General features: G+C 42.0%; 1 protein-coding gene across 2 annotated transcripts in view; it reads left to right on the top strand.

The window, feature by feature from the left end:
• DOK5 (docking protein 5) overlaps positions 1-24649 on the top strand; it is a 153236-nt gene that overhangs the window by 83983 nt on the left and 44604 nt on the right. Inside the window, exons 3-5 of one of the 2 annotated variants that reach the window (XM_047770821.1) lie at positions 16817-16931; positions 17015-17134; positions 19864-20053. In XM_047770821.1, the coding sequence (XP_047626777.1) occupies positions 16817-16931; positions 17015-17134; positions 19864-20053 (425 nt within the window). The remainder of the gene's footprint in view (positions 1-16816; positions 16932-17014; positions 17135-19863; positions 20054-24649) is intronic. The other variant, XM_047770822.1, reaches the window with a different exon arrangement.

The raw sequence follows: 24649 nt of genomic DNA, 5'->3' as shown, positions 1-24649 counted from the left end.
TTCTCCCTCTGAGTTTCCCTTAGCATAATGCCTTCAAGGTCCATCCATCCAACTTACCTTTTGTGTGTGGGTCTCATAACTTTTTCCAGTGACTCATACCTTTTCACCCAGCTTCCTCCTCTAAACCATTTCCTCTTCTGATGGGCCGTCTCCAATACAGCTTTTCAAAATCTTAAAATATGTCTTTCATTACTCAAGCACCCACTATGGAGTCATCCTTTCCTTGTGCAAGAAACATCCCCCCCGGCCCCATTCTGGAAGTTGCCTTCACTTATGCCAATGAAGACATGACTCTTCACATCTCCATAAATTAAATTATAGCTTATTCCTCTGATAATACTTTTCTCAAATGGTGAATGCTTCCATCCTACATTTCTAAGGCATAGATAGAGTGGATAGAAGGGGTTAACTGTATTCCCAAAACCACTTTTTTTTTTTTTTTTGGCTGCTTCTCCAGGTGGGGAAGTTCCGGGGCCGGGGATCATGCCCGCACCACAGCAGTGGCAACACCGGATTCTTAACCCGCTACGCTACCCAGAAACTCCTCCAAACCATGTTGTCAATGAGCTAAGCGCTTTTTACTAATCGAGAGGGAACAGGGGTGCATCAGTGTGCCCAAGGCGCCTGAAACATACTCAGAGCTGCATTGACCATCTGCCTACTCACTCTCGGTTCCTTTCTGAGCTTCTCCCCTGTCACCGTACACACCAGCATCCATGCTCTTACCCAGGCAGGGGCCCGGAAGTCGTCCACGAGTCATCCTCAGCCTTATCCCCTCACCGGTTTGCTCTGCCCGCTGCCCGGATACCCACCCTTCCTGGGCCCCATGGCAGAATCTCTGCTGGGGCCTCACCTCCCGAGACTCTTCCCAGCCCATCCGGAGTTAGTCCACTTCCTGGGCCCTTTCTACGGGGATGCACTGGTCACACCGGCAGCAGCGACGTGTCTCCAAGTTGGTGGCAGACTCGTCTGGTTGATTCTGTATTCTTTTTCATTGACTATGCATCCTAGTCTCTTGATTAATCTACTGATCCTCAGTACTGGGTCCATTATTGCTTCCACTTATTCTTTTTTTTAATATATATATGATGATTTTTATTTTTTTCAGTTATAGCTGGTTTGCAGTGTCCTGTCGATTTTCTACTGTACAGCATGGTGACCCAGTTACCCATACATGTACACATTCTAATTTCTCACATGATCATGCTCCATCATAAGTGACCAGACATAGTTCCCAGGGCCACACAGCAGGATCTCATTGCTAATCCATTCCACAGGCAGGAGTCTGTATCTGTTAACCCCAAGCTCCCCAACCACCCCATGCCCTCCCTCTCACTTATTCTTTTTTTTTAAGAGGTTGTTTTAACTAGTCTAGAGCCTTCCTGTGAAACTTTAAATGAAGCTTGTCCGTGTTTACCGAAAACCCTTGTTGGGATTTTGAAAACTATATGAAGCCTATAGAGCAAACGGTGAGAGAGCTGACATCGTCTCCATGTCGTCTTTCAATGCATAAACATGGTCACTCTGTTTATTTGAATTTTTAAAATGTCTTTCAGCAGCATTTTGTAATGTTCATCCTCCATATTCTGTATGTGTTTTATTAAGTTTATACATGATTATTTCACTTAATTTGGATTAATTTTTTTTTTTTTTTTAGTCTTTTTGCCTTTTCGAGGGCTGCTCCCGTGGCATATGGAGGTTCCAGGCTAGGGGTCGAATCCAAGCTGTAGCTGCTGGCCTACGCCAGAGCCACAGCAATGCGGGATCCGAGCCTCGTCTGTGACCTACACCACAGCTCATGGCAACACCGGAATTTGGATTAAATTTAAAGTCCTTTTGAGTTAAATGCTTAACTTGAGTAAACTAGTCATTTTTGGCCTACATGCTGACAACACAGTCACCTCATTTAAATTATTTTTCCTGCAATGATTTGATGAATCCGTTTTGGAAAGAATTTCAGGTTTTTGACGATTTGTGAAAATGTAATCTTTTAAGTTGGTCACCGGTTTTTATTTATTTATTTTTATTTATTTTTTATTGTTTGTCTTTTTAGGGCAGCATCTGCAGCATATGGAGGTTCCCAGGCTAGGGGTTGAATTGGAGCTATAGCTGCCAGCCTACACCACAGCCACAGCGATGCAGGATCTGAGCCTTGTCTGCGACCTACACCACAGCTCACAGCAACACTGGATCCTTAACCCACTGAGCGAGGCCAGGGATTGAACCTTCGTCCTCATGGATACTAGTCAGATTCGTTTCCACTGAGCCACGTTGGGAATGCCACAGTCACTGGTTTTTAGTTTGTTTGACTCAGTTATGGCATTCTTAGAAACACACATGCACATAGGGAAATAAGACCAAACAAAGACAAATTTAGCTACAAAGTTCATTGGCTGTAAATGCTTCCCCGCCCCCATTCTTGTGTATTTCTTCCATGAATTTCTTAAAAGCCTCTATCTCCAGGACTTGATCTATGTGCATTTCACATTTGTTCATGTGGAAACACAGGACTACAGTCCAGAGAGGCACAGAAGTTCTCTGAAAGGAAAAGGGTGGGTTTTCTCAAGTTGGTGAAAAATTGGGCAAATGGCTGTCGGTATGGGGGGATTATAGAATACTGTTGGTCAAGTGGGTTTCTGCACAAGAGGTTGTGTTGACCAAGTATGATGAAATTACAGCCATCATAAGTGTTCCTTGTCATAAGTGTAAACAGTTCTGAAGTGTATGCTGTAAAAGGACAGAAGATAATCTTACCTCGGACCCTAGTCCCATCCTCAGAAAAAAAAATACTAATAGATGGGTGTGCACTTTCCACTCTGTGGTTATGCAAATAGAAACATAGTCTCACAAACATGTAGACCACATTTTAAACTTTAAAAATGGAGTAATTCATTATATACTAGCGTATTTCAGGAGGCCTTAAATACAGATGTCCCCAGGACACTTTGATAAGCCTATAGTCTTCACACAACTTTTAGTAGCAACTTCTTTCACATTCGAAATACTCTTCTTTCTGAAATAAAATAAATGCTTACATTAATTATACCCTTCCTTTCATGCTTTGACGATACTTCTGAGTCAATAATTAGTGGCTGCATGTCATTAATATAACAGCTCCAGAGTTTCTTTCATACTGATACACCACAAATCTGTTTAAAAATACCCAAATTGATGGACAGAGGGGTTTCTACTTTTTTTTTTTTTTTACTTATGGAAGTTCAGTTATGGTGAACACTTGTGCATCTGGATTATGCACAAGATTATGTTTATGCTGATCTTTTTGGAAGGAAAATCTCAGACATGAGTCGGGAGGGTCATATCCGGGAACGGTAACATTTTTTGAAGCTATTGCCAAGTTGTCTCCACCTAAGGTATCCAAAATCACACACCTGCTGACCGCTTACGATTCCATTCTCTCTGTAAATTTCAGTTGCAGATGTTTCAGAGTAAGTACCTTTTGGGGGTGTGTGTGTGTGTGTGTGTTGTGTGGCTTTTTATTTTTAACGAAGACATGATGAACAGATTATTCTAGTTAGTTCACATGCACAAATAAAGCTCCACTCTTCAAGGGAGACAGTCCAAATTTATACCTCAGACAGGCGCTAGTCCCATTTATTTTAAGTGACCAAAGGGCATGTAGATATTTTTGGAAAGAATGAAGCCGTCTCCGTGGGGGCTGGGATGTAACTGTCTAGACTGGTTTTTCTTAAGAAACCTTTTGTAAAATGTTTGCTTAAACTGCTGTGTGCCGGGTCCTGAGGGGAGACTTGTGGACAGAAATATTTTGTGCTGACAACTTCTGTTTAGAACTAGGGATGTGTCTCTCTTTGTCTGTCCCTGCTTACTGAAACTGCATCTTAAAACCATTGGTACTTTTTAAGGAAAGACAGTATGAAAACATTAAAAGATTTGGAAATACATTCTCAGAAACCTTTTGCAAAATTTTAGTAGAAATTTTTTTAGAGCTTTTTAGAGTGCCCTGAATATTTCAGCAGATAATAATAATGTGATAACAATAATATTATAATTGATTGTTTTATTAATACTGTAGTCGAGAAAACATTATAGACCCAGAAATGGATCACTTTTACATTACTTTTATTTTCAAAGACAACCTACAAAGTTAAAGGAGTGTATGCTTCTTCATTTTCCATAGATAATGGCTTTATTTATTTATTTTTAGAATGAAATAATTTCAAGCTTCTACAGAGCCTCTCAATTTGCATATACAAAGTGAATTGCTCACTTAATTCATTCAGTCCCATAAGGGGAAAAATAATTAGGATACAGCCTACAAAAGCAAGGCAGAAAATTGCCTTTTAGGTAGCGGTCTCCATTTCACTCTGTAAACATCAATAAATCATCATCTGTAAATTACCATCAGCAAAAGGAGGAACATTGGAAATCAAATCCTTGTTTCCCTAAATGGCTGTTGACTTCGCAACGCACCGGGCACATACTTAATAGTCCCACACAATGCCGACTAATTGCATAATTCTGACAGGAATATACCAGTTCCTCAAGGGAATGTACTTTTAAAAATCCAATTGCATTAATCTTTCCTTGAAACACCAGGAGAAATTGCAGCAGTTTTTCCATCTAGTTACAGAAGAATCCATTTGGAAAATTGAATTGTGTAATTTGTAATTGTTTTCCAAGTTGCGAATGCAAACCTGTATCAGTAGCAAATTAAACTTTTAAAGTCTGGCCACTTTGTTAATCGCTGGCTGTTAAACATTTATTTCAATGAATACTATCATTTAGGACAAATAAGACATCTGGAATATGGCTTTAAACAGCCAAATCACTTTGGCGGTCCTTTTTTGGGAATTCCTAATTGGATGGCATACTTAAAGATTTATCAGAAATTTAGGAGAATGTTGAATTTTTCTTTCCTTTGAGGGAGCCCTGGTACTTTGGATTTTTGATACCCAGAGAACTAGAAAATAAGAACTGCCTTGTAATTAAGTAGCTCTTAAATCTTTCCCTGTTTTTTCATTCCTCTCGTTCTAACCTAAGCTAAAGTCACAGCCGTTTATTCTCTGGTTGTCTCCTGGCTTCTCTAGACATTATTTCTACCCTCTCATCATACTCCCTTCCTCTCCCATGGTGAAGGCTGCCACGTTTGACCAAGCCAGGCTTGCATCTCAACTCCAGAGGGTGCCATTCTCACCAACTCTCTACGTGAATGGCAGTTTCTGGTTGCACGATGCATCACCCTGTTCATTCTGTACTAGAACAGAGTTTTTTTGACTTCTGCACTGTTCTCACTTTGGTGGTGAGACTGTCCTGTTCATCGTAGCACGTTTGGCAGCATCTCCGACCCCTACCCAGTAAGATGCCAATAGCATCTCCCGGTTTTGGCAATCAAAAATACCTCTGGACTTTGCTGAATGTTTTCCCCTGGGGAAGAGTGGGGTGTAGTATCTCCCCCAGAGGGAGAACCACTAGGCTCTAGAATAATCTTTCTAATATATGACCATTCCATTTATCTAGTTTAAATTTTTAATACATGCTCTGCAGCCTTCAGGAGTCACACTGAACTCCTGATGGCAGCACACCAGGCCTTTGAGGGTCTGCCCTGGTCCAGCTGCTCCAGCTTCATGCTTTTTCTGTTCCCCACTGCCACCCTCCTTACCATCACTCTTCCACAGGCTTTTATGTCAAATTGCAGTTTCGTGACTGTGCATCTGTAGGTTTTGTGGTGGTGGTTGTTGTTTTGGTCTGGAAATTCATCCTTTCTGCCTTTACCTCCTAAACCCTTGCTCATCTTTCATGACTTACCTTAGGACTTACCTTAGGACTAACAATGCCTAACTCAGGAATGATGGCCCCTCTGATTCTTTTCTGTATATTCCTTGGGTGGCATTTGGCAACCGGTGTAGTAAAGAGTGGTCAGGTTATCAGCGTTCAAACCCCAGCTCTGCTGTTTGCCAACTGAGTGAACAAATTCCCCTTTGTAGACCTCAACACTCTTCTGTGTGCGACAGGAATATCATAGTGCCAGCCCCTCCGAAAGGTGAACAATTAAAGAACGTAATCAGTATGAAGTGGTTAGAACCCAAGATCTGGCAGATAATTAAGAGTCTGCCTATTTGGAGTCAAATCCTGCTTCTGCCACTGGTCAGGAATTGTCCCACCCCTGGCATGTTAAGGACACGACTGCGCCTCAGTCTCCCTGTCTTTACGGTTGGGGGTGACGATGGAGACGTGGGGCTTTCACCTGACATGTGCTGACTGTGCCTCTGCTGTGTGAGGCACAGTGCCTGGCACTGGAGATGGAGCAGAGGACAAAGCAGGTGACTCTCTGCTTCTACTCTAGTGGGGAAGAGACCGACCTGAAGCAAATACATAAGTACAATGTGGAGTGTGTTCGTGTGACTGATAAATGCTAAGCAGGAAGTTAAAGCAGGGAAGAGGGATAGGAACATGGAATGAGAGCATTGCTCAGAAGAGAATGCGAGAGTTGATGAAGATGAGGCTGGCGTGAGCCTTCTGCTTCCGGAGGAAGAGTCTTCCAGGCGAAGGAAGAGCAAGCCCAAGTGTTCTTGGCTGGTGGGACTGAAGAGACCACCCACATGAAACGGACTTCATCTGGGCTTAATTTTAAAACGATAAGGAAAACAGTAAAAGGTGCACTGCCTTTATTTCAGCAGAGTTACATCTCTTCAAGGTAATGACCTCCGGCATCGCTGTAGGCTGCATCTGCAGAGAGGTGTGTAGGAGGAACACCTACAGTCAGTTCCAAAGACCTGTCCACAGGGTAAGCGGGAGCTGTGTGGGGACATCAGTGTGCAGCTTTATTTCTCCCAGCTATTGGAAAGAAATTGGTTTCTCTTAGCAGAACACAGCACGTGTGGGAGGAACACATGTGGTTGGAATAGATCTTGAGAAAAGGGAATCAAAGTTTGTTCAGAATGAGTTTCAGGCTGTGCCGTCCAACATAATCACACGCCAGCGCCAAAAAGCACGCCGCCAACCAAGGTAGCCTTCTGTCATTTTCTGCATTGATCCAGGAAAGGCGAGTTGGACCGCCTTCACCATCTGCCTGGAGTCTCTATTGAAGGAAAGATGCTTCAGTGTAGGGGGAAGACTGGAAGGCCCCCATAACATGGCATGCACCTGCCACCAAAAGGCTGTGGAAGCAAAGAGTTGCCGACATTCCTTCTCAACAGACTCTAGAACTGAAACCACCATAGACCAGTGTGTTCACCTGTGCATGGTTTGCTTCAGAGTCTAAGGAATTACAGTTAGAACTTGCAGTTGTGATAACAGCTAGCTGGCTGTCCTGCTGAAATGCTGGTGAAGAGACTGATGATGGTGTGAAGTCACAAATGGCTTGGTTCCCTTCCTGAGTGGCTCCCCAGTTGTGTACACCAGCTCACCCCTTGACACATCTGAATCATACACTGAGGATGCGGGTGTACAGTGGGTACTGATCATCAGCTAAATGTGCCGAGTTAGGTAGCTGAACTTGCTCACCTGACTAAATGCAGTCAGTGGTCCACATTTTTGAAATGAATGGATAATCATAGTGATTCTGGTAATGTTCATGGTTTGTGCTTCCAGACGAGTTTAACAAAAGCAGTTTGGTGGCGCGGATAGTAAAAGCATCCTTTGGAACTAGAGACTCATACTGAGTGAAGTCAGTCAGAAAGAGAAAGACAAACACCATATGACATCACTTATATCTGGAATCTAATACATGGCACAAATGAACCTTTCCACAGAAAAGAAACTCATGAACTTGGAGAACAGACTTGTGGTTGCCCAGGGGGAGGGAGAGGGAGTGGGATGGATTGGGAGCTTGGGGTTAACAGATGCAGACTATTGCCTTTGGAATGGATCAGCAATGAGATCCTGCTGTGTAGCCCTGGGAACTATGTCTAGTCGCCTATGATGGAGCATGATAATGTGAGAAAAAAGAATATATACATGTATGTGTAACTGGGTCACCATGCTGTACAGTAGAAAAAAAAATAATGTGTTGGGGAAATAGAAAAAAAAATTTTTTAAGTATCTTTAATATTTATATTGACTTGTGGTACATACAACAGAATATTACTCTGCCATCAAAAAGAACAAAATAATGCTATTTGAAGTAAGTCAGAAAGAGAAAGACAAGTACCATATTATATCACTTATATGTGGAATCCAAAATATGGCACAAATGAACCTGTCTAAAAAACAAAAACAGACTCTCAGGCATAGAGAACAGACTTATGGTTGCCAAGGGGGAGGGGAGAGGCAGTGGGGTGGATGGGGATTTGGGGTTTAATACATGCAAACTATTACATTTAGAATGGATAAGCAATGAGGTCCTACTGCACAGCATAGGGAACTATATCCAGTGTCTTGGGAAGATCATGATGGAAGATAATATGAAAAAGGCAATGTAAATGTGTAAATATACACACACACATATGACTGAGTCACTTTGCTGTACGGCAGAGATGGACACAGCATTGCAAATCAACTATACTCTAATAAAATTTTTTTTTGGTCTTTTGTCATTTTCGGGCCATGCCTGAAACACATGGAGGTTCCCAGGTTAGGGGTCGAATCAGAGCTGTAGCTGCCAACCTACACCACAGCCACAGCAACGTGAGATCCGAGCCGTGTCTGTGACCTCCACCACAGCTCATGGCAATGCTGGATCCTTAACCCACTGAGTAAGGCCAAGGATCGAACCCGCATCCTCATGGATACTAGTCGAGTTCGTTAACCACTGAGCCACGACAGGAACTCCTAAAATTTTTAAAAAATTATCTTCACTCTGGCAATCATAGATATATGGGCTTAGGTTGACAAACCAGATGGATTAAAAAGAATAGTATTTTGATGCAGATGATGTTAAGATGATTCTCTGAATTGTGATTGGGGAGCAGGATAGTCACATGATGCCAGAGTATCACTCAGCATGAATGAATCACAGACGTGATACTGGGTCAAGGAATCCAAACACAGAGAAAAACATATAACTCTGTGTATATAAAGTTTTCTAAAAGGGAGACCTAACCAACGGTGTTGGAGTTGAGTAGTGGTTTTATTTATGGTCCGTGCTGGACCCAGGAAGGGGGGGTTATTGACCGAAGTGTTTTCTGAGTCAGGCTGGGTGGTGGCAGTGCAGGTGGTTACACCTGTAAAGACTCACTGGACTGTAGTCTTGAGATCTCAGTCTTTTCCTGTGTGTGATTGACCCACAGGACCTGATACTGAGATTCCAGGGCTTGTCCCTAGAGTGGTAGCTTGCGATACAAACCGTGACGCCATGTGTACCCACATAAAGGCAAGTGGTTTTTGAAAAGCTGAGTTTTCTTCATTTTAAGCTCTAATTTTAAGCTCTAATTAGGAAAGATGAGTTTAGTTCAGACTGTCTTCTTTTGAGTCGACAAGTGTTAACTTATTTTTACTTAGGAATTAAGATGTGCGTTTCTTTTTTTTTTCAAGATAATGGTTTAAAACTTGCAGAAATATCTTTTAATATGTTTTCAAACTGTTTGCATTTTTAGTTTTATTCATTTGTTCATTTATTGAGACAGTCGTGTATGCAGTCACTTACTTTTAGTAGTTTTTAAGGAGCACATATTATGGAGCGTGTGGTTAGAAATAACCTAAGTGTGTAGAAGTTGGAAGTTCTAGCTTTGAGTGTGGTTCCCCCTTCCATTCTACCTGAGAAATCATAGTTAAGTTACTTCTCTGGTTCTCATGATTCATCCTTGTAATGGGCTTAGTAACAGTACCAAGGATGTTCTGTCATCCTGAGAACTCGTATTACATTGTAGCCATTCACCATCCTGTGGTTGATTGATGTGTGTGGGCTTTCTTCTTGAGAAGTGGACTTAGACCTGACCTTAGACTTAGACTTCATTTCCTTATTTAATTAGACTAGTTCTACTTCTTTATAATGATGACAATGGGTAAGGTTTCCTTTGGGGAAAAAACAAAATAACCAAATGATTCAACTACTAAGATACAGCGGATAGCCAATGTTCTAGTGGATTTTTATGTATTCGACTAGGAAATCTGGTCTATGTTTTACAAGAAGTGATATTGCTGTGTACCATGAGGTTTGAGAGGAAAACTCTATGAAACTTCTTGGCCAAAAGGAAATCAAACAGAGGGTGGATTAGCCAACTTCTGCTGTGGCAACAATTCCAAAATTTTAGTAGCTTATGGCAACGCATTTTTTTTTTAATTTAAAAATTTTTATTAAAGTATAGTTGAGTTACAGTGTTGTGCCAATTTATGCTGTACAGCAAAGTGACCCAGTCATTCATATATATATATATATGTGTGTGTGTGTGTGTGTGTGTGTGTGTATATTCTTTTTCTCATATCGTCTCCCATCATGTTCTGTCCCAAGACACTGGATATAGTTCCCTGTGCTGTACAGTAGGACCTCATTGCTTATTCATTTTAAATATAATAGTTTGCATCTACTAACCCTGAACCCCCAGTCCATCCCACTTGCTCCCTCATCTCCCTTGGCAACCACAAGTCTATAGCAACTCATCTTTATCTCCCACCCTTGTTGCATGATGGGTCTGGGTTGGCTGTGGTTGTTTTGAGCACAGCTGGATTAATTTGACTAGGTTGAAGCTCATCTGTCTGTACCTTCAGAGATCCAGGAAGAAGGGGAGGGTGTTGTTATTGTGGTAGAGGGCTGAAGCTCAAAGAGAAAAGGAACTGACTTACACCCACGTTTAAAGCATCTTCCTGGGCATGGCACACCAGCTCACATTCTGTCTGTCAAAGCAAGTTGCACGACCAAGTCCAAACGTCTCAGGAAAGAGTCATGAGGGCCAAGAGGGAATGGATGATTTGAACAAATAATTCAGTCTAGAAAATGAAGGTTGCTGGTGTGGTACAGCATTTGCCTTTGGGCTGATTTTAAACACCTCCAAATTCTTTTTTTTTTTTTTTGGTCTTTTTGCCATTTCTTGGGCCGCTCCCGCGGCATATGGAGGTTCCCAGGCTAGGGGTCCAATTGGAGCTGTAGCCGCCAGCCTATGCCAGAGCCACAGCAATGCAGGATCCGAGCCACGTCTGCAACCCACACCACAGCTCACGGCAACACCGGATCCTTAACCCACTGAGCAAGGGCAGGGACCAAACCCGCAACCTCATGGTTCCTAGTCGGATTCATCAACCACTGCGCCACGACGGGAACTCCGACACCTCCAAATTCTAAAGGGAGAATTTTTGCCAAGTCTCATCTTTACCTAATCTTTCCAACCTTCATGCTTAGAAACATACACTTGGCATCAGGGAAACTCCTATTTAGTATTCATTATCTTTTACCAGCAGAATTTTCAAGGAGCCACGGTCTTTGGCGAATTTTGAATTAGTCCAAGGATTAAGTTGGCCTCAGGATGTAGAAAATCAGATTAAGCCTGATTCCGACCTGGGCTTTGGAAAGTAAACACCCAATTTCTAAACTAACTCAAGCATTTCAAAGGTCCTAATATTAAAATGTTCAGTAAGCCGTACAGATATTTCTAGTCCTTCTTTGGCAGATTTTAGTTCCATTTCAAGAGAGAAATCTCTGGAGAGAATAAGCTTAAATATATCCTGGAAAAGGAAAAGGAAGTTTAGAGCCTGAGAGATCACAGATGAATTTAAAGAGTAACCCAGACAGGTAGCAGCCCAGAAAATAAACACAAGTTATTTCGATTGTCCAACTTGGTCAACTCATTTCAGCATGAAGGGAAAAATAGAATAGAAAGGAATAGAATAAAATAAAATAAAATGGTGGCTCAACGTATTTAAACTCTATTTACATACCATTTTGAATCACAGAATTCGACTTCTTTTTCTTTTCTGTTAACGATCAAATCCCTCTGTCAGTAATGACAATTTGTAGCTGGATCTCACTTTAGACCTCTTTTGGGAACTGTTCTTTTGACCTTTTACATCGCAATTCTGAGACATCTTTCAGATTTGGGTCGTGAGTCTTGACATGCTTTGCTGTCTTTCCCATTTAGGAAATGCAGCCGTGAAATGGGCAAAAAAGGCAAAAAGAAAACAAATGGTCCTATTCAGACGGGTGACCTTTAGGATATGAAGCAGGAACCAGATCTTTACCAGGTTTCTATTGAAATCTGTTGTCAGGCTTCTGCTAAGCACATGGGAATTGTTTGGGGTCACTGTATGACCTTTAGGTCAATTGGTTATAGGGTGGTAGACGCAGTGGAAAATGAAAGTCAGTTTCATAATGGTGGTATTAAATTAGGAATCGTAGATTTATGGTGTTTGTCCTAATTTTTAGTCATTTATTGATAACTGTCACAGTATCACCTCTACTCTTATTTACTTAGTATTTTGCTTGAAATCAGCTCACTTCTTTGTTTAAATTCACTATAAGAGGATATTTTATTACTACCATCAATGGAAAACTGCTATTACTTGCCATAATCAGAAATTAACATAAAAAGTACAAGGGAAAGAAAATGATTTATTTCAAATTTGTTTGTTTGTTTGTTTGATTGATTGATTGATTGATGGGTGGCGGTGTTGTTTTGGCTGCACTCTCTCCGCATGCAGAAGTTTCTGGGCCAGGGATCAAATCCACACCACAGCAGTGACCTGAGCCACAGCAATGATAACTCTGGATCCTTAACCCACTAGGCCACCAAGGAACTCCAGAAAATAATATTTTTTTAAGGCTGAAGAGTATCCCATTGTACACCTATACCACATCTTCATTCATCCGTCAATGGACATTTAGGTTGTTTCCATATCTTGGCAACTGTAAACAATGCTGCCATAAACACAAGAGTGTAAATATCCCTTTGAAATCCTGTTTTCGTTTTCTTTGAATATATACCCCAAAGTGGGATTGCTGGACCACATGATAGTTTCATTTTTTTAATTTTAAGGAACCGCTATACTGTTTTCTATAGCAGCTGCATCATTTTACATTCCTACTGACAATACACAAGCCTGCCTTATCTTATCCCTTGTGAACAGAACAGTACTTGACACGGAGCAAATGATAAATGATAAAAATGAGTACATGAATGAATGAGTAAATACATAGTAGATAAACAATGAATTAAACATTTTGAGGAATGGGGGTTCCCGTTGTAGCACAGCGGAAATGAATCTGACTAGTATCCATGAGGACACAGGTTTGATCCCTGGCCTCGCTCAGAAGGTTAAGGATCCAGCATTGCTGTGAGCTGTGGTGTAGGTCGCAGATGCAGCTCGGATCTGGTGTTGCTGCGGCTGTGGTGTAAACCTGTGGCTGCAGCTCTGAGTCGACCCCTAACCTGGGAACCTCCATATGCCATGTGGGTGGCCCTAAAAAGACAAAAAAAAACAAAACCAAAACCCCAATTTGGTGAACCAATGAATGCAAGGAAGATTCTTGAAGGGGGAGTGTGGTTCTCCTGCAATTGTGTTTCAGTGGTTCCCTCCTTGATGCTTTATACCTTGAAACAATTTTTTTTTTTGCATTTAATCCGTGAATCTCTACACAAAGCGTCATTCATGTAAAGTTTAGGGTCTCTTGCCCTGTGAAAGAGTAGTAAAATTTATCATTTTAGAGACTCAGGAGGGAGTTTTCCTTGAAAGTCTTGAATTTATCAGGGAGTAACTCCTGGGCGATCTGAGGCATAAGGAAAAGACAATAACTTCATTCCTGAAGGTGCACTGACATCGCTGATGCACAGGGTCCTGAAAGCTCGTCCTCTTTGAGATAATGCTGGGCTTCCAACACAGTCACTTGTGCTGGTCAGTTACACTTAAGTCAACCCCGTTTAAAATACTGCTCATATTAAATGAAAATCTGAGACCTTATCAAAGTCTGTGTTTGCTTCAAAAGTCATTATTTAGGAGTAAATTATTTCTTGGTAAGGGAAATGTTAAAAAAAAAAATAACCTGCTTCAGTTTTCTCATTTGCAAAATGGAGTGATGGTGAAAATAACTCATAGACATTTTGATGCATTTTATGAAAATATATCTGCAAATGTTAATTCTCATGCTTATCACTTTAGCGTATATTTTGAGGAAGATTCCATTATGAATTCGAGCAGATTGCAGTTCTTTTGACAATAAGGCACGTGCACATGCCTCTCTGTGTGTGTGTGTGCATGCTCCCTGAGATGTAGTTCTGAGTTGGGGACAGACACTTGCTTTAGAGCCTAATCATCCTGCCACACATAAAGCAACCCTGCCTGCTCTGGGGACAGTCACCTCCCCTGAGCGGGGGTGCTGGCTTTCTTAGTATCTCAACCAATTTCCAAAACGGATGATTGTGTTCTGACTCATGCAATGCTCTTTACATTTCCTGACCATTTCAGGTGACTTATTCCTTCCTCTTTTCCCTGAATGGATATGTAATGAAATGACACATTTCAAGGTCATTGCTGTGCTTGAGGCTGCGGTGAACTACTCTTATGTAATATCTCAGCAGAGGGTCAGGGTAAAACCTAGGGCACTCAGGCTCTCCTTCCACCCCCGTGAAAAAAGAGGTCCTCAAATAGGAGATGACCTTCAAAGTTAAAGATGCTGTGTTGAATTTTTGCAGAATTAATCATTATTAGTGTTTCAAATGGTGAAGAACACAAGCTTTGGGGTTGGTGTGCCTCATTCAGAACTGTGTTCTGCCACTCTGTGTGAACTTGGGCACGTGAGTTTAACCTTTCTCATCCACAGTTCCTTCATCTGGAAAATACTGATAGTAATAGCCATCTCACAGGAGTTAAATGAAGATCAAATAAGACCTTCTAGAGACAAGTGCTAATCATAGTGGGCATACGTGTATGGTGTTGGCTCAATAAATCGTTGACTCTCACATGATGTTCATTGATTCTGCTCATCAGTACGTCGTTGATAAATGAGTCACATCTAACTCGGAGCTGGAGAGATAAATGGATCACGTACTACAACGGATAATAGAATACAGCATCATGTAGCATGTATGGGAAGGAACATTCAGAAAGAGGGAACAATTAATTCACACCGAGGCTAGGGTTAACCCTAACCCTAACCCTTTCCCAGAGGAAGTGAACTTGTCTTTGGGCTGCTATAACAAAAATACCATAAATGGGGTGGCTTATAAACGACAGAAATGTATTGCCTACCGTTCTGGAGGCTGAGAAGTCCAAGGTCAAGGCACAGGCAGACTCAGCGTCTGCTGAGAACTCACTCATTCAACAAAGGCATCTTTTTTGCTGTGTCGTCGCATAGCAGAAGGGTTGAGGGACCTCTCATAGGTGTCTCTTATCAGAGCCCCAATCCCATGCGCAAGGGCTCCACCCTCATGACCTCATCACCTCCCAAAAGCTCCACCTCTTAATAGCATCCCCTTGGGGGTAAGATTTCAACAGATGACTTGGGGGAGGGTCTTAACATCTGGTCCATAGCACCCGTTAGGGTAATTTATGGCAAGAAATTCATATCATCCTATAAAGAGAGCCAGTGGAGGTTGAGAAGCAGGGAAAGGATATAATCAGGTTAGTGCGTGCATGGAGGATACCCTACTTCTCTCCTTCACCTACTTCCTGAGCTGGGTGTTTATTGAATTTAGAACCATAGATGGAAGAAATGGCCTGACTTTACCAACGGCAAAGATTGATGGAAGGCACATTCTTTAGTCTAACACAAAAGAGACAGACTAAGGGGAGGTTAAACTTGTCAGTGTGAAGAGTTATTTATCTTGTCAATGCTCTGTCTTCCCCGAAGCTGCCTACCCCTTCTCTCCGGCAGGACCCAATTGTCACACCCCTGGGATGCAGGGGATCTGGGGGGATGTCGCTGAAAGAGGGATGACCATTTTGGCAACACAATAAGCCAAAACCCTTTGTGGGAGTTTTAGCAAAGAGCTGAAGGGATCAAGAGATTGTGGGAGAGAGGAAGGTGAGGGGGAAGGCTAGTGGGCAAAGCTTTCCCCCTCTGATAGGAACAAGGTGGTCCGTGGTGCCATGCAGTGTTCTCAGACCCTAAAACAGTGGCCCCATAACCCTGGAGAAGTTGAGAGTCAGAGACACAGGAGCACATTTCACAAACCAACTCTTTGTGTTGGAATAGTCGTCTCGAACCTCAAGTTCAAGTTGACCCCAACATGAATGCCTTGAGTAGAGGGTATTTTTTGAGACTCTGACACTCCATCTCTGATTACCAATGAGTGAGATAGGTGAGTTGTGAATTGGACCACCGTTTCCCATTCTCGTCCCCAGGGCCCGTGTGTTTCCGATGCTTGCGCTGGAAGTCCTCTGACTGGAGGGGTACTTGAGAGTCTGTCCACGCCCACGTGGAGGGTGGAGATAGACCTGAAGACTATGGCGAAAGCAGAATCTTTGGGGGGATAAGAAACTAAATAAAACAAGCTTCTAAGTCTATGAAGTTTTGAGCCTATGCCACTTAGTATGCTTCAAAAAAAAATCTAAAAAGGGGGAGTTTCCACTATGGCACAATGGGATCAGAGGCGTCTCTGCAGCGCCAGGACGCAGGTTCGATCCCTTGCCAGGCAGGGTGGGTTTAAAGTTCCGGCAGCTGCCTCTGCTGTGGTGTAGGTCACAACTGCTGTGGCTTGGATCTGATCCCTGACCCGGGACCTCCATATGCCATGGGGTGGTCAAAAAAGAAAAATAAAATCTAAAAAGGGGAGCTCAGGCATTAGCCTTCCTTGCTAGGTAGGAAGGATGACACTGAACTATTTCACAACTTTTGAATCCACACTCTTCCGTCAAGCTGTGCCCACCTGGGATGTGCCTTCTGCCTGCCGTGTCTCCCCTCTGTCTGATGGCGTTGACGGGGGGAGCTTTCTTTGGAGAGCATCACCAAACTCTCAACTGTTCCTTCTTGCAGGTTACAGAGCTCAACAATGTGAAGAATGTAGCCCGGTTGCCAAAGAGCACCAAGAAACACGCCGTAGGGATTTATTTCAATGACGATACCTCCAAGACCTTTGCTTGTGACTCAGGTTTGTTGGCGGCCGGGGAGCTTTGGCTTTTTGCTTTTGAGCGGATGCTGGACCTGTGCTCTAATCTTTGGACGTTCCCGTAGATCTTGAGGCTGATGAGTGGTGCAAAGTGCTCCAGATGGAATGTGTAGGAACACGAATCAATGACATCAGCCTCGGAGAACCCGACTTATTGGCTACTGGGGTGGAGAGAGAACAGAGTGGTATGTAAAGAAAATTCTCTCCTTTGCTCTCTTTTCAAAGTGTTTTTGTCCCCACATGATGAGCATCGGACATCTTCATCCTATACAATTTTGGAAGGTATAAAAAGGTATAAAGGAAGAAATAAAAATAGCCTTTTATTTCACTTAAAACCTGTGTTAACATTTCAGTGTGTTTCTTTTCTTAACATGTTTTCAATGCATAATATGAATGTATCTACATTAATAATTCCAGCTAGAAATCATGGAGACTCTGCTACACGTGTGTCAGTTTCTGTGCAAGATACATTAAGTCATTTAATTTCCCCAGCAGCACTATAAGTACTGTTACTTCCCCATTTTACAGATGAGGAAATTGAAGCTTAAAAGAACAAATACCTAGTGTTCCAATACCTTGTGTTTGAGTCCAGACTATACTCTTCAGCCTGTATTTATAGCATACAGATTTTACAGTGTGGGGTTTTTTTTTGTCTTACTTTTTTCACTTAAAAATTTTTATTGAATGCTTTCCCCTGTTTTTAATAGAATCCAAACTTCATGAATGTTTCATCAAGTTTAAACCCACCTAAATCTGGGATTTTTTTTTTTTTAATGGAAACACTTGAGCCAACTGTTTGAGCCTGGGAATACACCACTATAAATAATGATGACCAAAATATTCATGAACACTTCAAGAGCCATCAATATTGGTTTGCAGTATGCGCTTGGAGACGAGGAATCGTTTCTTTGTCTCCAAACAACCGAGCCTTGTGGTGGGATAGATTGGATCTCAGAGTTCTGCTCTGGCTCTTGTGTTGCTCTGTGAGGATACAGCACAATGGAAGAGGCTGTGGGTCCCCTGGCTTCTTAGGAACATGGCCAAGGTGGACTTGGACTGACCCTTTCCATGAAGTCCCATTGCAGTTGTTAGTAAAAAAAAGCCCCTCCCTCCCGATTGGAACTATGTCTTCATGACACATGTACAGTCTGCACCTATGCCACGTCCACCTTGTCTGCCCTAATCCGTCTCCAGGGAAGTGTTATTGATGAAGTTTTAGGAGTGCCCGCTAAGGCAGAGGCGTCTCTTATAGACTTGGATACCGAGCTGCAGAGAAGTTGGCAGGGTTCTTCAGTGGAGCACCAGGCTCCTCCCTCAATAGTTCATTCAGTCAGGCTGCTCCGGGGCCGAAAGGCACCCCTGTAGGGCTTCACAGACAAGTGCACATGGAATCGAACATAAAGAGGAAAACATGCCAGGTTTTGATGCTTTTTTTAGAGTGCCCAGATCAGCGCTTATTTTTCACATTTTGTGTTTGTGAAGCTATATTCGGATAGTGCCGCGGACTGAATTCAAGAATTGGCTGTGCCTGGGAGTTAGTTCCCTTTCTGGTACCACATTTCTATGCCTCAGTTTCCTCTCCTGTCAAATAAGAATAAGAAAACTTCTGGAATACAACTGCTAGGGGTTACAATGGAACTCAGCTCTGTCTGAAGGCACTTTGCAAGATTAATTGTATGACTTCAATGAAATGTCACTAAAGCAATCATTTGTAGCCCTTTGCTCTTCTTTTTTAGAACTTCAAAGCAAAAAAAAAAAAAAAAGGTTACTAGTCTCACATTTTGCTTAATGATGACAGTCTTTCTTACATGTTCCAGAAATCTCTATGGGGAAATTTGCTCCACAGAGTATACTTTTAAAGTAATGGATACTAGAAAGCAGCAAATATTTGGTTCTTGAGAGTTTGAAATAATTCAGTCTGATAAACAGATGCATGAATATATCCATGGGCACAATTTAGACACTCCTATTTACTAAACTTAACTAAAACCTATGAGAATTCGAATGACTTACTTACTACAAAACAATTAATTTGAAATAGAGTTGACATTGTTAGTGCCACACTGTTTTCTCCGATGTAGGTAATCTACCATGATGACAGTTAGATGAAAATGAGTTTGCTATAGTAATAATGTGTTTCTTCATATTTCATGTAAAATTTTGATTCTAGAGTTTCCCAAATTAATGAATTTTCTAGAAACGGAACAGAAATACCATGACTGTATCTGTGGGGATGAAAATTTGGTTGCAGTAATAAGTCAGATAGCTTATTCAGAATAATCTTGGTTAAATTTTAACAGTCATCCAAATAAGCAAATGAATATTTCTTTCCAGAATTTGTTAAAGAGAGGTCGCTGTTAAAACTAGTTGAGATATATCCACTGGAATTTTTCCAAACTGTTGGTCAATTAAGTGCATTGTATTGGTACAGAGTTGTATTCCTGTAGTTAAAATGAAAATTATAAATTGGTTAGTATAACTTTAATGTCATTAAACTATGCAGTGATTATTTTGCACCTGCATCTTTTGTGAACAAAAGTGTGGGTGTGATTAATACAGATTTGGCAGGGGAAAAAAAATTGTTTTTAAGGGTTTCATTGCTTTAGTCTTTTACTGGCATGCACATTTTTATTATGCAAATTTAGAAATGCTGACATTGACCTTGGCTCATGTAAATAGCGCTGCATGCATGCCGACAACCAGACTGTATTGTTATTATGTTATTTGATATGGTTTTCATTTAAAAAATCATTTTCTCGAACTGTTCATTTATGAGAAAGGTTTATCTTCCTGACTATGCAACCAAAGCCTAGAAATAGGAGCTTGAATTATTTTGAAATGCCTCTTTGTTCCTACAATGTCTTTGATGTTTTATTCCTGGGGATTTTAGACTAACCTTTTGTTTTTCTCCCAGAGAGATTCAATGTGTATTTGATGCCATCCCCTAACTTAGATGTACATGGCGAATGTGCCTTGCAGATTACATATGAGCACATCTGTCTTTGGGACGTCCAGAATCCCAGAGTCAAACTCATCTCTTGGCCGCTAAGCGCCCTGCGGCGGTATGGACGAGATGCTGCTTGGTTCACTTTTGAGGCAGGGAGGTGAGTTTCAGGACTGTTTTCCTACATTTTTTTCCCCCAGGTTCATGTCACACGAGGTCTGGGTTTACCTGTGCAATTCGCCATGAAGCACACTTCAGGGAATGCCTGGAGCTCTGACTGTACAACGCTGGGCGTGTTGTCATTGCTCTCGTGTATCCAGCATGGCTTTCTTTCCCAGGGTGGGGGATGCTAACATTTCATGAGTGTGATATGAATTGTCATTACACAGTTTGAGGCTGTACCACAAATAAGTCGAACTAGGTACAAGTGCTAAAAACGTGCTCTTTATGGGGTCATGCTGAACAGAAGCCAACTTCTTGGTTTTTGGAAAACTTCTGTATTGATTTCTAATTTTTTTTTTTTTGTCTTTTTAGGGCTGCACCTGCGGCATATGGAGGTTCCCAGTCTAGGGGTCGAATTGGAACTGTAGCTGCTGGTCTACACCACAGCCACAACAACACCAGATCTGAGCCAAGTCTGTGACCTATACCACAGCTCATGGCAATGCCGGATCCTTAACCCACTGAGCAAGGCCAGGGATTGAACCTGCGTCCTCATGGGTACTAGTCAGATTCGTTCCCACTGAGCCATGATGGGAACTCCACCATATTGACAGAGATGTTTTTTCACTGAACAGACTATGGTAGATTATCAAAAGGAGAGGTCAGTGATATTTTTCAAGTTACAGTTTATTGAATTCCATCTCCTTATCTCACAGTGTAATGACCAACATGAATATTGGAAGAGGATAATTCTACAGCTTGCTTATTGCAATACCCAAGAAGCACTTTAGAGGCTTTTCTGTTCTTGAAATGCGTGAAGATGGTGCCAGTAACATTGGGGTTAATCATTAGCTACAAAGAGCTTAGTCTAATTAGTATCTCATTTTCACCTTTCCTCCCTCAGAATGTAGGCTTTTTTTGGAAACACTGCAGGTAAAAGTTTATATTTTAGAATTTTAAATGCCTACCTTTTAAGAACTACAGATTCTTCTGTAGATGGCCTGATGTAAAAGTTGAAAAAAAAAATCAACTTGTAACTTAAAAAACATTTTTTTTTGTTTTGCTTTGTAAAAGTAGAAAGTTCTTCCTGACAAGAATATACTTGATATAATAAGGGTAATAACAGAAATATTAAACACCGAAGACTCTACTTCAGGTGACTATATCACCATATGCTCCGCTGAAATTAATCTGTTTACTCCATTATAAACAAAGCCCAATTATGTAAAATTCACTTTTCAGACATATGACCAACTCAGTGCCCTTACATCTGTCATAGAAAGTGTTTAAATCATTCTCTCCCATACAGCTCTTCTCTGGTCTATTTAAATTCTAAGCACCTGGAAATTGAGAGGTTATAAACGCATCAGTGAATTTCCCAGCGACTCCAAGGTCCTCACGTAGTGAATAAAACTTTAATGTTTAGAGCAGTGTCCTGCTTGTGTCAGAATTTCTTACTTATTATCCTTATGGGAAAATCTCTATAGAAAATGAAAAATTTGGAAGGATGGAGATATTTCCTTGTTTGGGTCTCAGAAATTATTTATGTGTTAATTGTAACCAGTAAAATCTGGGTATGAAAAATGTTTTATAGCAGAAAATTAGATTTTAATATTGACTGTATTCCGCCTATCATTCCCTGCTCTCATTTCATATTGATGTGCAGGAGAATTCGTCATTAATCAGGATGTTTGGGGCCGCTTTGGGGCAGCGTTTATTCCAATATTCCTGAGGTTGATTTGTTCTTTGATTCACTCTTTATTGCAGGAAATAGGAATAGGAACATAGTATGTGTAGCTTTTTAGTAAAACTTTGTAATATCTCCTGGTGACGCGGAACTTTTTTTGGAATTATCTCAATCTTCCACGTTTTAAAGCGACTCCTAGCTTGCAAAGGTTTCACTTATTCCTGTTGAAATCTAGCAGAGCTGCTACGGATCCAGGAGATTATTTTTAAAGGCTTGATATTTCTCCAAAGTATGATAGGAAACCATAAAGATTTTTAAGCAGGTGTGTGTGTGTGTGTGTATGTGTATTGTGTAACCATGTTCGTATTTTTTCAGTAATAGGGTAGCGCTGGCAGTTTCAGATGTGGGGAGATACAGAAGCAGCAGAGGTAAAAGAAAGAGTGGACGAAAAGGATGGGTATAGTGGAGACATAAATTTTAGAAATATTCCAATGGGCTTTGACCAAAAGCCATCAAGTGCTGACTGGGAAAACAGAAGGGTTTCAGTCCGTGGCTTTGGTCTCTTTATGGTCTGATCTTTAGGGTATTTGGTTGGAAATCCAGCAGTTGGATTTCCGGAACACCCACCATCCATAGCACTCAGTGTCGTGCCTCAGATATTGTAGGGATTTCGAATATCGATTTTGAATAGTGCTCCTCTTCAGTGGTCCTCGCTTTGTGGGGCTGGTGCGCGCTCGAGATGGAATGAATGATCAGAAGGAAAAGTATCTCGGGAATGTAGTCTTAGAATCTTACTCATTTCTCAAGTAGCATGACGGGTGGTGCAAGGGGCACTGGTTTGGGAGCCAGAGAGACCCTGCGATCTGATCTGTCTTCTTTATTAGGCCTTGGACACAGTGTTTCACTTGCCTTGTAAGTTTATCTAAGTAATAACTTCCTTGAGGGGTGGTTGTTGGTAAAAGCAACAATGCACGTAAATGACCTGGGAGGGGCTGCTCTCCTCTCTTAATTAGTATCTTTGAGGTTTTATTATAATTACTTTTGGAGCAGGACTGGGTTTTGCAGGATCCACCCAGTGTTAAATGCAAGGTAAACTAACTATTTTATATTTTGCCCGAAACTCAAATATAAAGATGAATTTTTATAGGTACCGTCAGGACGCTCAGGATAATAAGCGCATTTGTGTTCCCCCAAGTGTGACGCTTTCATATCTGCCTTGCTTTATTAGTGAAGATAATTTTTTCCTTGGTTATTTTTGGGTGTGTTCAAAACAAGGCAGTTTCACATTAACTAAGATAATTTTCTCCCTGGCTCACATCGATAGATGAACAGGAGTTAAGTCTTTTCAGGCACGTAGTTTTCACGTATCCAACATGTTTCTGCAAAGATTTCACAACATTCCCCTCTGGAAAACAGGGACTCTCCCCAGAGGCCTTGGGTGGACTTCTGCTGACCTTCAGCCTCTGTTAGAGTTGGGCCGAGTGACATTCCTATGGAATGGCCCTGTTTCCCTGCACCAGGATTGACACTGTGGCACGTGCAATAAACTGGGAGTTGGAGGAAAGGAAATGAAATGATGGTTCGATCACATACGGACTATGGAACCCCGGGCAAATGACCTCACTCTCTGAGCTTCCTTTGGCCACCTGGAAAATGGGTATAATATATTGTCTCTCATAAGATGGCCGTGAAGATTCACCAAAGGTGCATATATACAACCAGGTGGCTGAATGCCTGGCATGTGGCAGGCAGTCGTGTCCACCCAGACTCACAAAAGCAGAAGAGGACTTCGCTGGCTTTCAGAACCCACCGTCCAGGGGAGCAGGGTTGCCTTCAGGTTCGGGTTGATTCAGACTCCAAAAGATGAGCCCAGGCTTCACCTGTCAGACCTGTTCCTTCTAGATGGCTTCACTCTGGCTCCACCTGGGGCTTCCGGGAGCCTTGAGAGCGTCTCACACTATCAGCCAATAGAAGAGAGAGAGGTTCCTCCGGTGTGTTGACCATTTTATGTTTGCTATGGGCCAGGCCCTGCGGAGTCTATGGAAAGCACTCAGGGGGCAAATAGAAGGGGATGATTCCTCCAAAGCAGGAGAGGGGTCCTGGCATCATCAGGAGGCATGCGCGCTTTCTTTAAAAAACCGAACAAAAGGTGTCCCCTGCAGTCTGTAATAAATGCTCAAAACGAATGGGGTGAGACAGCTCTTTGACCCTAATGAGCAAGCTCACTGATGATGCTACTGAGCTGCAGGACAGTGGTTCTCAGCCAGGGGTGCTTCTGCTCCCGAGGGACATTGGGCAGTGTCCGGAGACATTTGGGGTTGTCACAACATATGCTGTGACAGAACAATCCCCCACGACAAAGCATGATCAGATCTTGTTATCCAGGTGAAAACCTCTGCTCTTGTGGGCACATCAACCATTGAAAATAATGGCTAACATTTATTGAGAGCTTACTACACACAAGTCACTGCACTAAGCATTTTACACCCATTATCTCATTGAAGCTGTTTGTCGGTCACATAAACTAGGGAATATTATTATCTTCATCTAAAGGCTTGAGACCTGTAAGTGGTGGATTCTGGCGGGCACACAAGTTTCCTTCCAAACCCATAGATGTCTAAGAAGGCTGTGTATCACCATTCTACTAGGTGAGTCTAGTCCTTTTTTTTTTTTTTTAAATGGCCACACTTGCGGCATATGGAGGTTCCCAGGCTAGGGGTTGAATCGGAGCTGCAGCTGCTGGCCTACACCACAGCCACAACCAAGTGGGATCCAAGCCACATCTGCAGCTTATACCATAGCTCGCAGCAACGATCTTTATTTAACCCACTGAGGGAAGCCAGGGATTGAACCTGCATCCTCATGGATACTAGTCAGGCTCGTTATTGCTGAGCCACGATGGGAACT

The sequence above is a fragment of the Phacochoerus africanus genome, chromosome 3 (assembly GCF_016906955.1).
Source record: "Phacochoerus africanus isolate WHEZ1 chromosome 3, ROS_Pafr_v1, whole genome shotgun sequence".
NCBI lineage: Eukaryota > Metazoa > Chordata > Mammalia > Artiodactyla > Suidae > Phacochoerus > Phacochoerus africanus.
This window is presented reverse-complemented; position numbering and strand designations above follow the sequence as displayed.